The sequence below is a fragment of the Ovis canadensis genome, chromosome 1, assembly GCF_042477335.2.
Source record: "Ovis canadensis isolate MfBH-ARS-UI-01 breed Bighorn chromosome 1, ARS-UI_OviCan_v2, whole genome shotgun sequence".
NCBI lineage: Eukaryota > Metazoa > Chordata > Mammalia > Artiodactyla > Bovidae > Ovis > Ovis canadensis.
Genome location: NC_091245.1, coordinates 181516419 through 181537747, shown reverse-complemented (window position 1 = coordinate 181537747; position 21329 = coordinate 181516419). Strand labels below are relative to the sequence as shown.

At 41.8% G+C, this 21329-nt stretch overlaps 1 protein-coding gene across 7 annotated transcripts in view; it reads right to left on the bottom strand.

Annotated features, from left to right (window-relative positions):
- Positions 1-21329, bottom strand: part of SIDT1 (SID1 transmembrane family member 1) — a 115149-nt gene that overhangs the window by 92913 nt on the left and 907 nt on the right. For 4 of the 7 annotated variants that reach the window (XR_011249229.1, XR_011249228.1, XM_069553561.1 and 1 more), the window contains exon 1: positions 13437-14280. The exons of 1 other annotated variant lie outside the window; for it this stretch is intronic. Coding sequence is in view for 2 of the 6 variants with exons in the window: in XM_069553561.1 (XP_069409662.1) it covers positions 13437-13646 (210 nt within the window). In the remaining 4 variants the exon portion in view is untranslated. Of the gene's footprint in view, positions 1-13436; positions 14281-17363; positions 17773-21329 lie in introns of those variants that run through there. 2 more of the 7 variants (XM_069553586.1, XM_069553594.1) reach the window with 1 other exon arrangement.

Below are 21329 nucleotides of genomic sequence, written 5' to 3'. Positions count from 1 at the left end.
AGAGGAGCCTGGCAGACTACAGTCCATGTGGTCGCAAAAGAATCGGACATGACTTGGCAATTAAACAACAGCAACCAAATGCCTTGCTTGTTTTAGAGGAACGTCCTCCCCTCTATCGCACTTGCGTGTTTGGTGGGAGGAAAGACTCCCTGTAGACGCCACAGAGGCCAGATACAGGACTCACGCTCAGATGGTTGGATGCTCTCACCTGGTACTTTCAACGGTGATTAAATGACACAAGATGAAGGGAGAGTTTAGCATTCACTGTCAGTAGTGGCATCAGTAGGGACCGTGACAGCAGGGCCTAGGGGTGACCATGCCTAATGGCTGAGAAGGTGGTGGTGCCTAGGTGAGCATCTTGGCCGCAACATTCCTGCTTCACGACTGTTGTTATTTCTACAGTGTATTCTCTCTTGGTCACTCTAGTGGGAGCTTGGGAACTCAGGTTGGGTGCTACCCAATATCCATCTGGTAAATTCTTTTTCTGCTTATGTTGGTTAGCTGATTTCTGTTGATGTAGCCAAAAGCCTAGCCTGACCCCACACCCTCTTTCCTTCTCTGTCTGCTTTACTCATATCCTGCAGCTAACTTGAACTTTACTATCCACGGATCACCCTAAACCACCTCTGCACACCCAGACTTCCCTCTGTTTGCCTCTCTCATTATCCCCCACGTTTGTCCCTTTAATACCCAGATAAACACAGTCCCTCTCCTAGAAATCTTCGATTTCTTCACTCTGGTGAAGTCAATATGGGGAGAGTTTGGGGACGAATACAAGATTCCTTTTTTGTAAGTATTAGAGAGGATCAAATAAAATGGTGAACATTTACATGCTAATTTGGGAGGGAGTGTAATATATACCACTGGTTAGGTAAATTAAAATAGTTGTGAGTCACTTCATCCACAAAAGGTCAGTTAGATCTAAAGGGACAGAGTAGTCAGTTATTCCTGTTTGCTATAGTTTATCTTCATAGCTTATTTCCGGACTCAGTGGGGATCTGGAAATACCAGTTCTCGGGATTAATACTTAATGTCTTAGGGTAACAGGTTAACTGCTTGGGTCTCCAAGCTGCACTCTCTCTGTGCAAAGGAGGAACCCAGCATCAATGATGATAAAGCACTAAAGAGATGAAGATTGGTCCACAGGGTCAGGGTAGGCTCACAGTTGGTGGGTGGATGTGGCTCCGTGAAACACTGAAGGAAGTCTGTCAGATTCACAGCTGTACTTATTGTCAGCTCTGCTTGTCTGACTTACACAGGCAAAGAGATGTTTAGACAGTCCTTAGAAGAAAAACAGAAATGAAAATCCTGTTTCAATTTTCAGTAATTGTAAGGGAGTCAGACATAAATCTCTTAAATTGTATGATCAAACGACCTGACTGTGGAAGTATGACTATAGTTCTTAAAAACTGTGTTTATTGTTGTTGATAATCATAAAAGATGTGCTTTTATGGGAGGCTTTAATAGAAATATCCCAAGGAAATGTCCTTAGGAACCCAAGTTATGTTGCTGGCTTTGCTTCAAACTAGTTACATAATTTGGGCAAGTAATTTATTTTACCAGCTCAGTTTTCTCTCCCGTTAAGAGGAAGAGATTGGGTAATTTATAAGGTCCTTTCAGCTCTTAAGTTTAAATTACAATTTTCTCTTTCTTATGGTTTTGCGGGATATTTTATATTTCTTTTTGGAAAGGATAGAAAAAAGTCTCAAATGCAATCCCAATGATGCATTTCTGCAGCTAAGCAAACTTGACAAAGAAAATATTGTTAGCATGAATAAAGGCAAAAACAGCACATGAAGTCAAGACAAATATACACTGAATCCCCAAATAATATATGTCCTTCATCCTCCACCACTGGTATTAATAAAATTCTATAGCAAAACCTTAAAAATTGAGAGACCAGCTCTCCAGTGAATGAGAGGACCCATCTTGACTCTGAATCAGGAAAGAAGCAACAAGCGTATCTTCTGAAATGAAGGAGAAAGAATATTTTGCCAGTAGCAAAGCTTCAAAAAGCCAGAGAAGAGCAAGAACCTTGGACTGGAAAGACAAAAGGGATGGAAAAAAGCAGAGAGACATAAGATACATAAAGCAAAGGAGCAACAAGAGACTGGAGGTGGTGGTAACAGGGAGGAAGGTTGGGAACAATAGTGAGGACAGTGAATCCCAAAAAACGAGCTGCTTAAGCTCTTTGGTCCAAGATAGGCCACAAATATACATGTAAGACTGAAATCCTAGGGCAGTCTTTTCAACAATGGTGCTAGAACAATTGGGTATCATAAGCAACACAAAAACCACACAAAAATTCTAGACAGAGACTTTACACCTTTCACCAACACGATGAATCACAAACCTAAATGTGAAATTCCCAACTATAAAATTTCCAGAAGATAACACAGGAGAAAATCTAGGTGATCTTAGATTTTATGACAACTTTTTAGATACAACACCAAAGGCATGATCCATGGGGAAAAATACTGAGAAATGGTAATTCATTAAAGAATGACTGCTCTGTAAAAAATACTATTAAGAGAATAAGAAGATAAGCTCACAGACGAGGGGAAGATATTTACAAAACTTGTGTCTGATAAAGGACTGCTATCCAGAATCTACAAAGAACACTTAAAATTCAACAATAAGGAAACAAACAACCCAGTTTAAAAGTGAATAAAAGATCTGAGAAGATGCCTCACCAAAGAATATATGCAGATGGCAAATAAACATATGAAAAGATACTCAACTACACATGCCATTCGGAAGCTGCAAGTGAAAACAATAAGATATCACCCTACACCTATCAGAATGGCTGAAATCCAAAGCACTGACAACACAAGATGCAGATAAAGATGTGGAACATGAACTCTCATTCCTTCCTGGTGGGACTGCAAAGTGGTTCAGCCACTTGGGAAGACAAGTTTGAGAGGTTTCTTTATAAAACTAAACATACTCTTACCATATGATCTAGAAATTAAGCTTTTGGGGAGTTACTCAAATGAGTTGAAAACTTGTGTCCATACAAAATCTGCACCTGAATGTTTACAGCAGCTTAATTCATAATTACCAAAAATTGGAAGCAACCATGATGTCTTTAACAAGTGAATGGATAAACAAACTATGGTACACCCAAACAATAGAATATTTAGTACTAAAAAGAAATAAGCTACCAAGTCTTGAAAAGACATGCAGGATCCTTGAAAGCTAAGAGAAAGAGGCAAGTCTGAAAAGGCTACATGCTGTATGATGTTAATTATGTGATGTTCTGGAAAAAGTGAAACTAAAAAGAGAGTAAAGAAAATCAGTGATTGCTGGGGTCTGAGAGAAACGAAGAAAGGAAGAGTAGGTAGAATACACAGGATTTTTGTGGGAGTGAAATTATTCTGTATAATCTACTGTAATGACGGATATATGACATGATGCATTTCTCAGCACCCACAGAACTGTACAACACCAAAAGTAAACCTAATGTAAACTATGGACTTTAATAAATAATTAAGGTCAATATGACAGCAATATTACATTAATATCAGCTCATCATTAGTTTGCCATGCTAATGCAAGATATTAATAATAAGGGAAACTGTGTGGGTGGAGAGAGAATATATGGGAACTCTCTGCATTTTCTGCTTAATTTTTCTATAAACTTAAAACTGCTTTTAAAAATAAAGTTGAGTTAAAATATATATACATATAGGAAAACAGTGAGGAAGCTAACAAAGTTGGAAATCTTTTACATCCCAGATTAGGCAGAAAGAGAGGTTAATTTTTATCTACACTCTTCACAGTATCAAGTCTAAGTTCCCAGGAGGCCAAAGGATGTTTTATTCAGGACAACATGTTACTTGATGATGTTAGATAAACTTTAATTTTGTCACCATTTTTGGAAAATAAGTATTTTATTCAAGTACTTTAAAGTTTAACCAAAAAAAGGTGATCTTAACTTTTAAATAGGCAACATTTCCATAATTATATACTGACACCCCAACCATCCTTGGGATCAACTGTAGAAGGCTGGGTCCAAAATAAAGTTCCTTCAAAGTATGGGTTGACAGCTAGCCCCTCAAGAGCTTTTCAGTGGTTCATGCATGCAAAGTAGCTTCAGTTGTGTCTGACTCTTGGCGATTCTAGGCTCCTCTGTCCATGGGATTCTCCAGGAAAGAATACTGGAGTGGCTTGCCATGCCCTTCTCCAGAGAATCTTCCCAACCCAGGGACTGAACCCACGTCTCTTGTGGCTCCTGTATCATAGGCAGATTCTTTACCACAGAGCCACCAGGGATAGAGAGAAAACGTCCCAAGTCTTGGGAACTGTGACAGGGAAGTGGATTTCTACCAGTTTCTTATCAGGAAAGAAAACTTATATGTAGCTTTCTCTGCACACATTTTCTCAATATGACACCTTCAAGTCAGCCTCACTCTTCTTGTTCAACCAACTGAAAATTCCCTGTCAAATCTTGTAACAAAATTAACGTCTGCACATAACTTCTCGCCAGTAGTAAAATCAATTTCTTTGGCTGTTATGGTCACTTCAAATAAACTGAGGGGGTAAGGGGAACAAAAATTTGAATAATTATTTAGTACAGCAAATTAATTTTAATTAAGGCTATTATTAATAAAATTTACTGTATAAGTTAAATTTGCTACATAAGACTCAGCTTTGCTTTTTAGGAATGAAGCGCTATCTTGTAACATGTAAATCAACTGCTTCTCCTATACAATTTTTACACACATTCTTAGAAACATTATATATAAAAGCCAAAGGATCTTAGGCTGAGGACTTAATGGAATATGATGCTCTTACTGCTGATCTTAGGTTTTGAGTAAAATACAAGTCCATCAGTTTTCTTTCGGTTTGTATCACCAACTCTGTACCAGAAAACCTCAAAGTTTCCATTTTCAAAATATTCAAGAGAAGAAAATCAATGTTTATAAATTTATTTTTATTTTAAGCAAAATAGAATGGACTGTGAATGTATTATCTGGTAGCCCATGGTATATTTGATGTTTTTCTTACCAAATAGACAGAAAGGGTGGTGAGGTCCAATTCTAATAGCTCATTAGATGCGCCTTTAAATCATTAATGCACCATCTTGATGTGTTGAGATGGAACTTCAGTCAGCTTCAGTGATACACAGGGCAGGAGGAGCTGGCTAACATTTTCTGGGTTGCTGCATGGCAACGAGTAATAGTATCAACAAGGTGTGATTACTTCTATTTGAAATGAAGAAAGAAATGCTAGCACTTCTAGCAACCAAGAGGTTTCATGGTATCTTCAGGTCAAGCTGACAGGAATGACCTAGGGGATATATCAGGTAACACATGGAAACCAAGTTCCAGGCAGTGAGGAGCCCTATGGGAAACCCCTCAAAGCATACAAAAGAGAGTAGTTTTTTGGAAACAGTAATTTGAAGTTTCCATTTACTTGCTTTTATATGACAAAGAGAAATTATCTTTTTGGCAAGAAATTTCTAGTCTCTAGTTAAAAAAATCTACAATCTCATACACGGTAAAAAAAAAAAAAAAAAAAAGTCAGAACACAGAACCTTAGTTCCTGAATAAGGATCAGAACTGCAATCTTCTCCTCTTATCAGTGGGAAAAATAAAGTTCAGGGAGGCAAGAGAATTTGCTGAAGGATCACATGCGGTAAAAGGGATAGAAACACCTAAGGGTAGAACACACAGGGATAAAACACTGCCCCAGTCAGTGCTTCCCTTGCCTTGAGTAAAAGTAAGATGTTATTTTCTTACTTTTATTGTGAAATATTTATTGTATTTATTGTGAAATGTTTGGAAAGTACAGAGAAGAACATTAAAATTCTCCGTAATCTCACCACCCAGAGATAGTAGATAAACAAGGGCCTGCTACATAGTACAGGGTACTACACTCAATATTTCATAATAATCTATGCTGAAAAAGAATCTGAAAAAGAATATACATATTTATGTAAAACTGAATCACTTTACTGTATACTTGAAACTAATACAGTGCTGTAAATTAACCATTCTTCAATTTTAAAAATTCAGAGAGACAGACAAAACTATTCTGGCTCAGAAATGAAAAAATAAATGACATAACTCAATATTATCTTACTGTTCCTAATGAATTAATGAAACTAGACAATCGTGATCAATGGTGCCTGTCATCGCAAGAAAAGACTAGATATTATGTGTTGTTATGCCCAAGCCGCAAAATCTCCCAATGACCACTAGGGAGCTGGTATCCGATGCAAAAGCAAGAGAGTTTTTATTACCAAGCTCGAGCTGGGGCTCCCACCGTTACCGATGCAGCGGCTAAGGAGAGGAGGCCCGAACTCTGGGTTACATTGCTTATATAGGGTATTCTCACGCGAAAAATTCAAAAAACGGGAGTTTCCGGGTTGGGAGACGGCTAATTGGTTACCTTCTGTGGAAGGGTCAGGTGTTGGGTTCTGATTGGTTTTCATTTCCCGGGTTGGCCACGGGTTCTCATTGATTCCCATTTCCCGGGCTTAAGTCGAATTTTCCAGGCAGGTCATAAGTCCTGAACGTAAAGTCAGGAGATCCTGGTCTGGGATCTGATTGGCTCGCAGGTGGTGGGGTGAGGTCAGGGGATTTCCAAAGACTCTTTCCTCAGAACTCTAAAATGGAGTCTTTTTTAACAAAATGGGGTGGCTTAGGTTCTTCAGTGTCGCCTGGTAGGAATATATACTACTACCACCTCTGATGGCAGTATTGCCAAAGAAGAAATAGGGCATATTCTTCTGTATCTGAACAGTCCTTCCCCTTTCTTTGTTCGTATCCAAGTTCTACTTATCTATTTTGACCTTTTCAAGCCTCATTTCCTCTGACAAAATTATCTGTAGGGTGTATGACTTCTCTAAAGTCTTGTAGTCCTGGGACCAGTGCTGTCCAATAAAAATATGAGTCACATTTTGCTTTCAAATTTTCTAGAAGCTACCGTAAGAACATAGAAAGAGGTGAATTTTATTGATGTATTTAACTGAATATATAAAAATATTTGATCAATAAAATGTTAATGACACATTTTATGTTGTTTATTTCACATTGTCTTCAAAATCTGGTGTGTGTTCTACATAGCACATCTCATTTTGTGACTAGCCACATTTCAAATGCTTGATAGTCACGTGTGGATAGTGGCTAAAATATTGGACAGCACACACAGAATCCATTATACAGTTTAGCATACAACTATCAGGTCAAGGCAGGCAGAACATGGATCCTCCATAAAATCAGACTTCTAACTGGAGTAATGTCAGCCTCTTAAATACCCTTGCTGCCGCTGCTGCTGCTGCTGCTGCTGCTAAGTCGCTTTAGTCGTGTCCGACGGCAGCCCACCAGGCTCCCCCATCCCTGGGACTCTCCAGACAAGAACACTGGAGTGGGTTGCCATTTCCTTCTCCAATGCATGAAAGTGAAAAGTGAAAGTGAAGTCACTCAGTCATGTCCGACTCTTAGCGACCCCATGGACTGCGGCCCACCAGGCTCCTCCATCCATGGGATTTTCCAGGCAGGAGTGCTGGAGTGGGGTGCCATTGCCGTCTCCCTTAAACACCCTTATGACATGTCAATACTTTTTTTTTTTTCAGAGCCACAGAGGAAAAAAGTGAGAGGTAACGCTATGGACTGAATGAATGTTTGTGTACCCTCTCTCCTCAAATTCATCAGCTGAAGCCTAATCCGCACGGTGAGAGAATTTGAAGTCAGGGCCTTTGGAATGTAATTAGATCATGAGGTTAGAGTCCTTGTGATGGGATTAGTGCCCTTATAAGAAAAGACAGGAGAGGGACTTTCCTGCTGGTCCAGTGGCTAAGACTCTATGCTCCCAAGGCATGGGGCCTGGGTTCGATCCCTGGTCAGGGAAGTAGATCCTCCGTACTGCACCTAGAGATCCTGAGTGCTACATCTAAAACCCAGCAGAGCCAAATAAATAAATATTTTGTTAAATTTAAAAAAAGGGAGAGAAGAGACAGGAGAAAGCTTGTTCCTCTCTCTGCTGTCTGGGCTACGTGAGGACACATCTGTAAGTGCTGTTTACAAGCCCGGAAGCCAGCTCTCACCACATGCAAGTCTGCCAACACTTTGATCTTGGACTTCCCAGCCTTCAGAACTGTGAGAAATCAGTGTGTTTTTTTTTTTTCTGAGGCACCGTCTGTGGTACTCTAACAGTCCATGCTGACTGAGACAGTAACCAGCCACTCTGATACTGTGCTAACGAGATGAATCTCTCTTCACACACAAGCACCAGTCCAGTTCAGCAAGGAGGTGGGGGAGGACAGCAGAGCAGGTTCTCTGTTGCAGGATACATAGAACACAGGGGAGACAGATAAGATGGGGAGAGCTGAGGCATCAAGATTTTAAAGGCGTCTTTGTAAGCAGTAATATACATGGCTAGAAGTTAGTCCTGCGATGTCCTGATAGGTATTTCATCGTTCATGGGAACTGGATAGGCTTTTTGAATCAGGATCTGAAAAGCTGCTATAACTGGTTCTAGATACTGCTAGATATTAATAAAGCCAAGCTTTGTTCCTTAGGCATAGAAACATTTACGTCATTAAAAAATAAATGCCTCAGTTTAATAAACAAAATACGTCCAGAGAAACATTCCAAATTCAAAAATCTATAGCATGCGACGAATTCTGTTATTGAAACAGAAGACCTCTTGTTGGGTGATGTTCAGACTTTTATTTAAGGGCTTCTTATCACCATCTGGCTCAAACAGAAATATCTGATTGTTGTCACCACCTGTCTCTACAAGAGATTCTCATGTCCTAATAAACCTTTTAAGCTCTATGTCGTAGTCAAACATATCCCTGGCAACTTTCTCAACAAGGTGATTTCCTCCTGGTTTGGCCCCATCCAGCCTCGTAACGGTTATAGAACACCCTGACTGACACAATGAAATCCTCGCCCCTTAAAGGGAGCCTCCAGACACTGCCCCTCCAGGGAACTGAAATGAACCATGATCTTGCCTAATCTGTATTAAATAGTTATTTTCATTATTCATTTTTTAAACCAGTCACTCCATTTTTTCAGTGGTTTTTCTTTTAATGGCAACTGAATATTTACATTACTTTGCCTGGAAGGCATGTAGGACTTTTCCTGGTGCTTGCTTAGCTGATTAGCAGGACACACTTGGCTGAATAGTTCTGGGAGACAGAGTTTGGTATGGGAGATGCAGTGGCTGACAGGGAAGATTAGCAACAAAGTCTCCCAGGACAGTTTCCTCTCTCCACCAAAGTCTAAACTTAGAATAGCCTTTCTCTTCCGAGATAAAGGAAAAGTAATGACAAACCTATCAATGGCTTGAGGAGATAAAGAAGATAAAATGAAATAAAAAATAGCCTTTTAATTTCTAAATCAAATTCTTTTTTTTTCTTTTAGATGGCACTTATCCACACTGCTTTAATTTCTTCTTCCTTTACTTACAGTGTTATAATCAGTATTTTCAGATATGTATTATAGGAAATATCCAGGGTCTTTTCAAAGTAAAAGTCTTCATGTCCACCAGCACAAATATAAACACTGTTCTATGTATTTCTTTCAATATTTTTCATTTTTCCAATTAGAATATACCTATGTCTAAACCAAATTCTTAGTTGTGTTGAGGAGGAGTAGATGGGAAATGACCTGTGCAGGAGAGAGAGCCCTGACCAAACCTTTGCTTGGGCTAAAGGAAAAAGGTCATGGCCAAGCTTCTGTTCTTGGGTTCATAGATCTTTATTTAACAGAGTTCTTCAGTAAGTGTGGAGTTGGTGATGGAGGCAAAACTGCTTGATGTGAGACAGTAACAAAAATTTAGAGACTGAGAGGCCAGCATGTGGGGTGAGGGGTGGCCAAGAAAATGGTAACAAGCCAGGGCCTAGAAAATCGTGCTACTATCTTGACATTTCTTCTGGTGGGGGAATAGCTGGTAAATTGTTATGACATCGTTGCTTAGATTTCAGACTTTTTAAAAGGGTATATTAAAATATTTTTTTAATTTAATTTTGACTGCACTAGGTCTTTGTTGCCGAGTGCAGGCTTTCCTAGTTGAGGTGAGCAGGGGTTTCTTACTGTGGTAGCTTCTCTTGCTGCAGAGAATGGGCTCCAGAGCTTGGTGTAGTGGTTATGGCATATGGGCTTCGGTGCCCCTTGGCATGTGGAGTCTTCCCAGACCAGGGATCAACCCATGTCCCCTGCATTGGCAGTCACATTCTTAACCACTGGACCACCAGGGAAGTCCTAGACTTAATCTATTACCTATTGATTCAATCTATCACCTCAGTTCAGTTCAGTTGCTCAGTTGTGTCTGACTCTTTCTGACCCCATGGACTGGAGCACGCCAGGCCTCCCTGTCCATCACCAACTCCTGGAGTTTACTCAAACTCATGTCCATTGAGTCGGTGATGCCATACAGCCATCTCATCCTCTGTCATCCCCTTCTTCTCCCATCTTAAATCTTTCCCAGCATCAGTCTTTTCCAATGAGTCAGTTCTTTACAGCAGTTGGCCAAAGTATTGGAGTTTCAGCTTCAGCATCATTCGTTCCAACGAATTTTCAGGCCTGATCTCCTTTAGGATTGACTGGTTGGATCTCCTTGCAGTCCAGGGGACTCTCAAGAGTCTTCTCTAGCACCACGATTCAAAAGCATCAGTTCTTTGGCGTTCAGCTTTCCTTATAGTCCAACTCTCACATCCATACCTGACTACTGGAAAAACCATAGCCTTGACTAGATGGATCTTTGTTGGCAAAGTAATGTCTCTGCTTTTTAATATGCTGTCTAGGTTGGTTGTAACTTTTCATCCAAGGAGCAAGCGTCTTTTAATTTCATGGCTGTAGTCACCATCTGCAGTGATTTTGGAGCCCAAAAAATAGTCTGTCGCCTACTTTCTGATTTAATCTATCACCTACTCTGCTATTCAGTTCCCTCAGGCTATTCCAAACCTTCAGTAAAATTCTGCTATATCCAACTGGATTCTGTTCATGGTATTAGAAGGAGGGGGTGCTAGTTTCCAAAATAGGGCAAAAGGGACCAAAGAAGAGAGCAAGCCACCCAGAGAAACAGAATAATGGTTTGGATGGCTAGGTCAGAAAAATGCCATCTCTGGAGAAAGCATCTGGAGTACTGGACTAGAGAGAAAGAAGGGCAATTTTCTAAAGTAAGTGGATTGAGGGTTCCACTGTCTAATTTGCACATTAAAGAAAAGTTTCAGAAAGCTATAAGATTTGAGGACATCTGGTTCCTATTATTCCATATTGGTATTAAAATAATTAAAATACTTGAGTCCCATGGTTCCCCACTGTATTTCTCAGACTAGTAAAATTTAGGGACTGTCAGTATTTTATTGCATCATGCAAAGATATTTTAAAAGCTAATTATCACCATTGTTTCACAAAATAAAGGGCATTTTAGCATACATAAAGGCAAAATAGGAAGAGCATAACCTCAGAATGATTTTTTTGAATTTTGTTTTTATCTGAAATGATCTCACAGTCAACCTACTAAAAAGCATATATTTTATTTAGTTGTAGCTTAAAGATTCCTTAAGGTTTTTTCCTACCTATTTATTCATTTTTTCAAAAACATTAGTAAATTGATATGTGCCAAGCACTGTGCTATGTACTAGGGTGGAGAGAATGTAGCAATACAGATATAAAAATGTATCAATATCTCATGGTTTTCTGGGAGAGTCAAGTAGGTGATCCTAACTGCAAACAGGGTGACTTGTGCTGTGGTAGGGGAACTCACTGAATACTACCGGCAAAAAGGTCCAAACAACAGCTTAAAAAAAAGTCACTCTATCTCTAAGCGGAAGTGTAAGAACTATTAAAGCCTGATGTTAGATCTTACTCTGCATCTGTCATTTGAGTTTCCTTACCAATGATTTAGAGGGAAACTGACAGTACACCCCAGAGATCATGGGGTTTTTCAGACTTTATTTTTTCTGAGCCAGTAACAGGGCTGGGAACATGCTTCAGTGCAATGTCAGCTGATCCATACAGCACACCCAACCAGAAGAACTGGGTTAGGAGGAATGTAAGGAGTAATGGAGAAGGCAATGGCACCCCACTCCAGTACTCTTGCGTGGAAAATCCCATGGACGGAGGAGCCTGGTAGGCTGCAGTCCATGGGGTCACACAGAGTCGGACACGACTGAAGCGACTTAGCAGCAGCAGCAGTAGCAGCAAGGAGTAAAAACTGACACCCTCTCCCTCTTGTCTACAGTGGAATGGCTGTGCACACAACCACTCTGCTTACTTTAGGATGTACAACCTGAAGGTCCGGGAGGGACAGGACAGGGTAAGAATATGGTGACATGGTCCATGGTGAAGACCAGGCTTAGGATCTGGTGCCAGACTGGAGATGGAGCACTTGCTCAGTACACACACTGGGGAGACATCTGGGAGTGGTGATGAGCACAGTGGTCCCTCAGGCTCAATACCACTCCAAGCTACCAGGTTTCTCAGTTTCTATCCTAAGTGAGAGTTAGGAAGGCACATCTTGGCATCTCAGTCCCGTTCTGAATTTCCCGAGGGAGTCGGGAATGCTGGCCCAACAAGGAATACATACACATTCATACAAATGTATACATACATACACACAGTCATCCACAGACATTTATGTGAAGAAGAACTGGAGGCAGGTACACTGGGGAGTTTTTCCGCTGTGCCTCAAAGGGTGATGTGTTAGAGGGGGTAAGCTAACTATGCATTTTCTCACATCCTACAACCAGAGTATATGTGTCAAAGGGAGCGATGTTGGAACAGTCTTTTCCTTTCCTCATCTCACCTCAACTTTGGTCAGAAAAAGGTCTAGAACTTGCACTCAGTTATCCATCCTTATATAAACTCAAAACCTCCATAGATCGGCTGAGGGCTTCAGCTCTGGTATCTCTGGCCGGGTCTTCTGGCTTCTCTGAAGCACATGCGTGTGACGACGACACAGAAACGCAGGCAGTGGCTCTTGCACACACACAGAGGTTCTGCAGCTCTCGTCCATCCTCACACATTCCCATTTTAGATTCTGAGCAGCTCTCCCTCCCCAGGCGCTATGGAATAGAAGGGTCTGACAGAATCAACCAAAAGAGATGAGGTTCCTTCCCCACGGGGGCTTGGGAACAGAGGTGTGGTCATTTTCCTTCTCCGCTTTAAAAATTGTGACCTCCCTAGAGAAGGGCCGGTCAGGGGACCGGGACCCGCAGACGGTACGGGGAACCGGCGACCCTGCAAAGCCCAGTAATGCCCGCGACCAGGCCGGGGAGGCGGGAGGGGAGGCGGAGTTGTCCCCGAGGCCGGTGGCGAGGATGCGGCAGCTCGGGCAGTGACTGCTTTGAAGGGGAAAGGGAACGAGGGTTCCATGGTCCCCGAGGTCTCCCGAGGTCGACTCCCCGGAGATCCAGAGCAGCGGCAGGGCTCTGAGGTCGGGCAAGTTCCTGGGAGCGCGGGGGAGCCAGTGTCTTACCTGGCCGGGCTGGCTGGTGTAGTTGAAGGAGTAGATGTTCTCGGTGGGGAGGCTCACCACCCCGCTGTAGATGCGATCGAACTCTGCGCCCCTGGCGGGGTTGCGGGGGTCGCGGCGCAGCGCTGCGGGTGGCGCGGGGCGCCCGGGTGCCACCAACGGCAGAAGCCAGGGCAGCGCGCAGAGCAGCGCCAGCCGCGTGCAACCGCGCATGGTGGGCGCCGCGGCCCGGCCGCTCCCAAGCCCAGCGGCCCGGGGGGAGGGGGCGAGCGCAGAGCCGGTCCTCCCAAAGCCCCCGGCGGCCCCGCGCTGTTTTCAGCGCCGCGCTGGCGATGCCTGGCAAGCCCCGCCGACGAGTGCTGGCAACGCGCTGGCGAAAGGCTGATCAAATATTGATGCAGCCTCCTGGGGTCTCCACGGAAGGTCACCAGGCGGAGGTAGTGGGTGCGCAGCAAAGGGGGGCGACCGGGGGCTCCTGCCGCCTTCTAAGTCTGTTTCCTCCCCCCTTTCTCATTTCTGAGAATCTCTCACTTAGCCAACCAGAATTTCAACCGATCTCTTCCCCCTCAACCTCAAAAAGAAAAAAACAGCATTGGAGACATTAAAAGGAAATACCCACTAGTCTTGAAGAATCAAGACCAGCCATTGAGCAGGAAATTCAGTCCGTTTTAAATAAATATGCACCTTCCTGCAAGTGAAGGAACAGAAAGCAACAGAGCCTGTCCCCAAAGAGTTCGCATTTCCAGTCTGCTACCTGCAGAGAACTCCTGCTCGTCTGAGAGATGGTTATTAACTCTCAAGCGTCCCTTCTCGAACATAATTCTCACTTCTACCTTCCCAGTCACCTGCTTTATTTCCTTATCACCTCCTAATCTCAAGGAGCCTCACGTCATCACTTTTCCTCTCCCTCGCCATATGTGAACATATGTAAATAGGTACAGTCATATAAAAATAAATATGGTAAAGAAAACAGTCTTAACACTGCCTTAAGTCGAGTCCTGGAAGTTGTCAAGAAGACCCAGAGCACCTGGATTTGTGCAGAGGACACATTCTGCTCCAATTTCGGGTCTACTTTGCTTCTGCAGTGATTCTTAGATCGGCAGAATCCCCAGGATTCTGTATTGTTTTTCAAGAGAGAAACCGCAACCCAATTCAAAAGGAAATACCCTTCAGGCAAAAATTAGGAGATTCAATTTAAAACAATTGGAGAGGCAGGTCAAGAGTGGGTTGAAACCACCAGGATATTGTAAAGTAATTATCCTCCAATTAAAAATAAAGTAAAATTAAAAAAAAAAAAAAGAGTAGAATGAGGAGAGGATCTCTGGCAAATCCTTTTCGAGCGCTAGATAATCCCAGATCAGGAGGACTCTGTTTCATTTCAGCTTCAAGTTATTTGTAAACTGGAAGAGAATATAATTGAGATCAACCTGAGAGAACATTAAAAAAAGAAGCCACAAAGAAGAAAAAAGTTCATGTTCAAAGAGTTAAGATTGCAGATTAAAATCCCAGCATTTGCCATTCAATGGAAAGGGTTTCTCTCTTTTTTAAACTTCATTGAATTCCTACAATTTATTAAAACATCAAAAAATGAGTGTAATACATTTGATATACAGCTGGGTGATCAGAAAACAATGTAGATAGATTTAGATGACTTCCTATTAAGACTTTAAAAACATTTTTTGCTTAAAAAAATATTTTTGAAAATCTATGGGCATAAGGACAAAAGTGCTAATTCATAGAAGGGTCTGGGGGGTAAAGTCTAAAATAGAACTGAGGTTCTTTTTTTTTTTTTTGAGAAACATAATTTCAAGCAGAATTTGAGTGATGTGAAACTGCTGTATTTAAAATGTCTATGTGTCTTTTTATAACTTGAAAAAGTTTCATAAACTTGGTGTTTGTAATTCCCTTTGAGATGAACTGGCCTGGCCAGTTCAAGCGCTTTCTAGAGGTGAAGGATCATGGATATTTCACCCTGCTTATTTAACTTATATGCAGAGTACATCATGAGAAACACTGGGCTGGGTGAAGCACAGATTAGAATCAAGATTGCCAGGAAAAGTATCAAGAACCTCAGATATGCAGATGACACCACCTTATGGCTGAAAGCAAAGAAGAACTAAAGAGCCTCTTGATGAAAGAGGAGAGTGAAAAAGTTGGCTTAAAACTCAATATTCAGAAAACAAAGATCATGGCATCCGGCCTCATCACTTCATGGCAAATAGATGGGGAAACAGTGGAAACAGTGGCAGACTTTATTTCTTTGGGCTCCAAAGTCACTGCAGATGTTGACTGCAGTCATGAATTAAAAAACACTTGCTCCTTGGAAGGAAAGTTATGACCAACCTAGATAGCATATTAAAAAGCAGAGACATTATTTTGCCAACAAAAGTCCATCTAGTCAAAGCTATGGTTTTTCCAGTGGTCATGTATAGATGTGAGAGTTGGACTATAAAGAAACCTGAGCATTGAAGAATTGATGCTTTTGAACTGTGATGTTGGAGAAGACTCTTAAGAGTCCCTTGGACTGCAAGGAGATCCAACCAGTCAATCCTAAAGGAAATCAGACCTGAATATTCATTGGAAGGACTGATGCTGAAGCTGAAACTCCAATACTTTGGCCACCTGATGTGAAGAACTGACTCACTGGAAAAGACTGATGCTGGAAAAGATTTAAGATGGGAGAAGAAGGGGATGACAGAGGATGAGATGGCTGGATGGCATCACCAACTTAATGGACATGAGTTTGAGTGAACTCCGGGAGTTGGTGATGGACAGGGAGGCCTGGCATGCTGCAGTCCATGGGGTCACAAAGTGTCGGACATGATTGAGTGACTGAACTGAACTGAACTGAACTGAGGATCATGGAGTCTTACTCAAACACTAAGAAAGATGAGGAATTGGCCTGTTTACAAGGTGGCCCCTTCTTTAGAGGGCTGTGAGCTGTGCTTAGTTGCTCAGTCATGTCCAACTCTTTGTGACCCCATGGACAGTAACCTGCCAAGCTCTGCTGTCCATGGAATTCTCCAGGCAAAAATAGTGGAGTAGGTTGCCATTTCTTTCTCCAGGGGATTTTCCCAACCCAGGGATCAAACTCAGGTCTCTCGCATTGCAGGAGGATTCTTTACTGTCTGAGCCACCAGGGAAGCCCTCTTTAGAGGGCAAGTGTCTCATTACTAGAAAGATATTTCACATTTTAAATTGAAATGTGCTTCTCTTCACTGGTGTGAGGTCTGCTGTCTGGAGCCATAGGAATAAACCTAATCCTTCTTCCACATGATAGCCTTGTAGGTATTTGAAGGGAGCTATGACTCTTTAAGGCTTTATCCTAATTTTAAGTAATGAATTTAGAAGCAATTTGAACAGACCGTTTATCATACAGAGCCCAAAAGATCTATTTTAAAGCCTTTATAGATGATATCTATACCAGACAATTTGAGTGTTATATTGCAAATCAGCCTATGCTATGACTGACTCTTAATTCAAGCCCCAATCCAATGAATGACCTTAGGTAATTAACCTCCCCAGTTTCACAAGATTGCTGTAAGGATAAAAGGGAGAAAGAATATGTTTGAAATTATATTCAAAAATATAAAATGTTATACAACCAAATATTACTATATGACAGTTAAAGTTCAATAGCTAAAAAATGAAACATGCTCAATCAGCCAGTTTATAAAAATATCTACAATGCTGAGGTTTCACTGTGAGAGACTGGACATACAGACAATGGCCAGACCATATATGAAGAGACCCCTGACCCATAGCCTCTGCAACAGCCAGTCCAGGAAACCAAACCACAAACTCTGTACCAAATGGCCCCAAACAGTCAGGACTTGGTCAGTGACTGCCAACTTCTCCAAATTTAGCCCTGCTTCCAGCTCAGGATCAATCAGAGGAACCCAAATATGTTCCACAAACCGTAAAACGCACCTGACGCTAGCTTCTCCATGCCATCAAGATCCAATCACAGCGCTGTTGAAGATGTCCTTTCTTCTATATAAAGCTTTCCCACTTTCCTGTCTGCCTTTGAGTCTCCGCCAAACACAGGTGGTGGTTCACTATAGCAAGCTCTGAATAAATAACCTCGGTTTGTTTGCTGCTGCTGCTAAGTCGCTTCAGTCGTGTCCGACTCTGTGCAACCCCATAGACGGCAGCCCACCAGGCTCCCCTGTCCCTGGGATTCTCCAGGCAAGAACACTGGAGTGGGTTGTTTTCTTTGGGTGGTCTTTATTTCCATAGTTTTCCTGAAAGTTCCATAGGGATGTCTGCACTGCCTGTCACCGCCAACTCCAGATTTCATGGAATGCTGCCCCTTGGGGCCAGTTGTATGTGTTGACCTGGTGATTCAGCACCGAGTCTGAACTCTGCTCTTTGCTTTGAGTACTTTGGCTATTGAGTTTCAGTTTGATACCTCAGGTTTGTTATTGGTTTCCATTTGTTTGACATCTTTGGTGGATTCAGGCCATTCTTTTATTTTTTAATCCTTTTTTTTTTTTAATGCTCTCTTTTCTACTTTAGTTTTGTGTTGTGATAACTAGAAGTGCTGTTGGTCTTAGAAGAGAATACAAGCATAGACCTTTTAAGCCTTTTGTTTAAGCTAGTCTCACAGACCAGTATGGTCCTCCCTGGACTGGCATTGGATTGGCATTCTTTTGGACTAAAGTTGCTTAGCCTAAATAAGACTATCCTCGTAGGGTTTTTATTGTTGCTTTCTTTTTTCTTTTTTTTAATTCTGAGAGTTTGACTTTGATCCATAGAGAGCTTTCTTTCTGACTCTGCACTGGCCTTGATGTGTAGGTTGTTGTGTCTACATTTGGAAGCAGCTACCACCACACTGGGGCTCCCAGGTATCACTAGTGGTAAAGAACCTGCCTGCCAATGCAGGTAGACATAAGAGACATGTGTTTGATCCCTGGGTCAGGAAGATCCCCTGGAGGAGGGCAAGGCAAGCCACTCCACTATTCTTGTCTGGAGAATCCCATGGACACAGGAGCCCGACAGGCTATAGTCCATGGGGTCACAAAGAGTCAGACACGACTAAGTGATTGAACACACACATGCACACCATCACACTGGGGCTCAAAGTGCACCAGCATCACTTTCAACTGACTGTTGCTAGGTCTTATAGGGTCAACTAAGTCTAATTCCTCTCTTTCTTCTAGAAAGACTCCTACTTTTTATATGTCATAAGTCTGCTCATTATAGTTCTAATTCTTTTTTTAAAAAAATTACTCAATTAATTAAAAATTTTTCTGGACATGTGGCATGTGAGATCTTAGTTCCCCCACCAGGTTTCTAATCTGTGCCCTGTGCAGTGGAAGCGCAGAGTCTTACTTCCTGGACTTCCACAGAAGTCTTTACAGTTCTAATTCTTGCACCTGTGTTTCAAATGGCATAACTGCACCAAGGATGACCTGGGCCTTCAATGGCCGCTGTGTGGAACACTGGGTTTACACAAAATCTTTCATTTGAGAGGCACCTTAAAAAAGAAAATAAACTTCTCAGACTTAATGGAAAGCATTTTTTTTAACTGGTTTGCAGAAGACTTGAAATAAAACTGTTAAAAAAGTGCTTCCCTAAAAGATTGTTTGGACAAAGCTAGTTGACAAATTTGACAAACTTAAACAACAATATAGACTCATTTCCATAGCAAGTCCTCCCCTTCCTTGTCTTCCGGTTGCCTTCCTATAGCCAGTTCCCCCATCTCCTCTTATCTTTCTGCTCTCTTCTCTTTTGCACATGTGGCATGTGAGATCTTAGCTCCCCATCTTGTCTAGCCACCTACCTTTTCTCAACAACTCTTCTAAAATCCCCAAATGCCACTTACTTCTAAGAGCTCATCCTTCCCATAAGCTAGGTATACAGACAACAGTAAAAGTTAACCTTGTGCAGAGGGGGAATTAGCAACTGTAGTGAAAAATTTCCCTGAACCTAAGCAATACCAGCAAATATTCATGGAAGAATTTGGAATTCTTTTGGTGCATATGACCCAGGGTTACCTGACCTATATCAACTTGTACTCATGTTGATCAGAACCTTATGATGCTAAATTCTGGATTGCAAAACTGATTGGACTGATGTGGAGAGGGACCTACAGAATCCCTTTTTCCATGATAAACCTCAGGGTCAAAAAAAGGCCCATCAATTCAAGTCAAACTCTCCTAAAAGCCATGCCTCAAACATTTCCAATAAATGTTGATTGGACCATAGACCATAATTCAATCATCAACAAACAAAAGGATGAAACTAGAAAATATCTTCTCACAACACTATCTTTCTCCAAGTCCTGCCATCTTTGTTCAGTCTCTTCTTTGGCGTAAGCATAGCGCACAAGTGATAGGTATTTCAGATAACCCACAGATTCTTCCTTAACTACAACCCTTGAGTCTTTGACGCAGAAACATTCCTTCCTGCTCTGTGATACCACCCCTATATATTTATTATGGAGAGATATAGTTTGCAAGTGGAAGGGTAATATTAAATGCCCACAAGAGGGACTATTTCTGGTTTCAGGGGGTTGCCTATTCATAATCAAGTTGTGTCCGCTCTGTATAAACCTTCCCATCTCCACTATATTTCATGTGTACTCCAGATGAAGATCTTGACACTTCCGGACTCCCTATGGGCTAAAATTTTCATGGGAATTGGCATAAGAAAAACAATTTGAATGAAATCTATTAAAGTCCAGATAAATCCTACCAAACTCTTTACCCAAACTTCCCCAAAAGAATCTGCCTACAATGCAGGAGACCCGGGTTCGATCCCTGGGTCAGGAAGATCCCCTGGGGAAGGAAATGGCAATCCACTCCTGTATTCTTGCCTGGAGAATCCCATGGACAGAGGAGCCTGGTGGGCTACAGTTCATGGGGTCACAAAGAGTCAGACATAATTAAGTGACTAACACACACACAGAGAGCAAAGGAAAGCCTCAAATCTGTGGTCGAGGGCCTTCTATCCAAAGGCCTTTTATAACCTGCACTAACCCTTGTAACATTTCTGTCCTGCCAGTAAAGAAACCAAATGGACAAAGATATTGATTTGTTCAAGATCTCAGGGATATCAATACAATTTTTATCCTTTCTTCCCCTTCCAGTTCGGTTCAGTTCAGTCACTCAGTCGTGTCCAACTCTTTGAGACCCCATGGACTACAGCACGACAGGCTTCCCTGTCCGTCACCAACTCCTGGAGCTTACTCAAACTCATGTCCAGCGAGTCGGTGATGCCATCCAACCATCTCATCCTCTGTCATCCCCTTCTCCTCCCACCTTCAATCTTTCCCAGCATCAGGGTCTTTTCAAATGAGTCAGTTCTTCGCATCAGGTAGCCAAAGTATTGGAGTTTCAGCTTCAGCATCATTCCTTCCAATGACTATTCAGGCCTGATTTCCTTTAGGATGGACTGGTTGGATCTCCTTGCAGTCCAAGGGACTTACCTAACTTAAATACTATGCTCTCATCAGTTCTTCCCCACATGGCCTGCTTCACTGCAGCAGACTATTGCTCTGTCTTTCTCAGTGTGCATTTTCTACACCAGGATAGTCAATATCTTTTTGCCTTCAACTGACTGGACAACACTCAAATATGGGCAGCTAGGCTCCAGGGCTTCACTGATAACCCCTCTTTCTTTGTGTGGTTTGTAATCAGGAAGTAAAAGATTCAAATTGCCCTTGTGATTCAGTTCTGATAAGAATATGTAGATGATTTATTTTGTTCAGAGAAGCCTGTAAAAGGAATTTCATTTACTTGTTCTCAGCCCATTCTCAGGAATGGGCACATAAATTTTCGAAAAAAATAAATCGCATTGTGTCAAAACATAGTCCATTATTTAAAGCATGACCTAGTTGAAGGAGGGAAAAACATTCTCTAGTGGTGGGATGAAGACTATCCCAAACCTGTC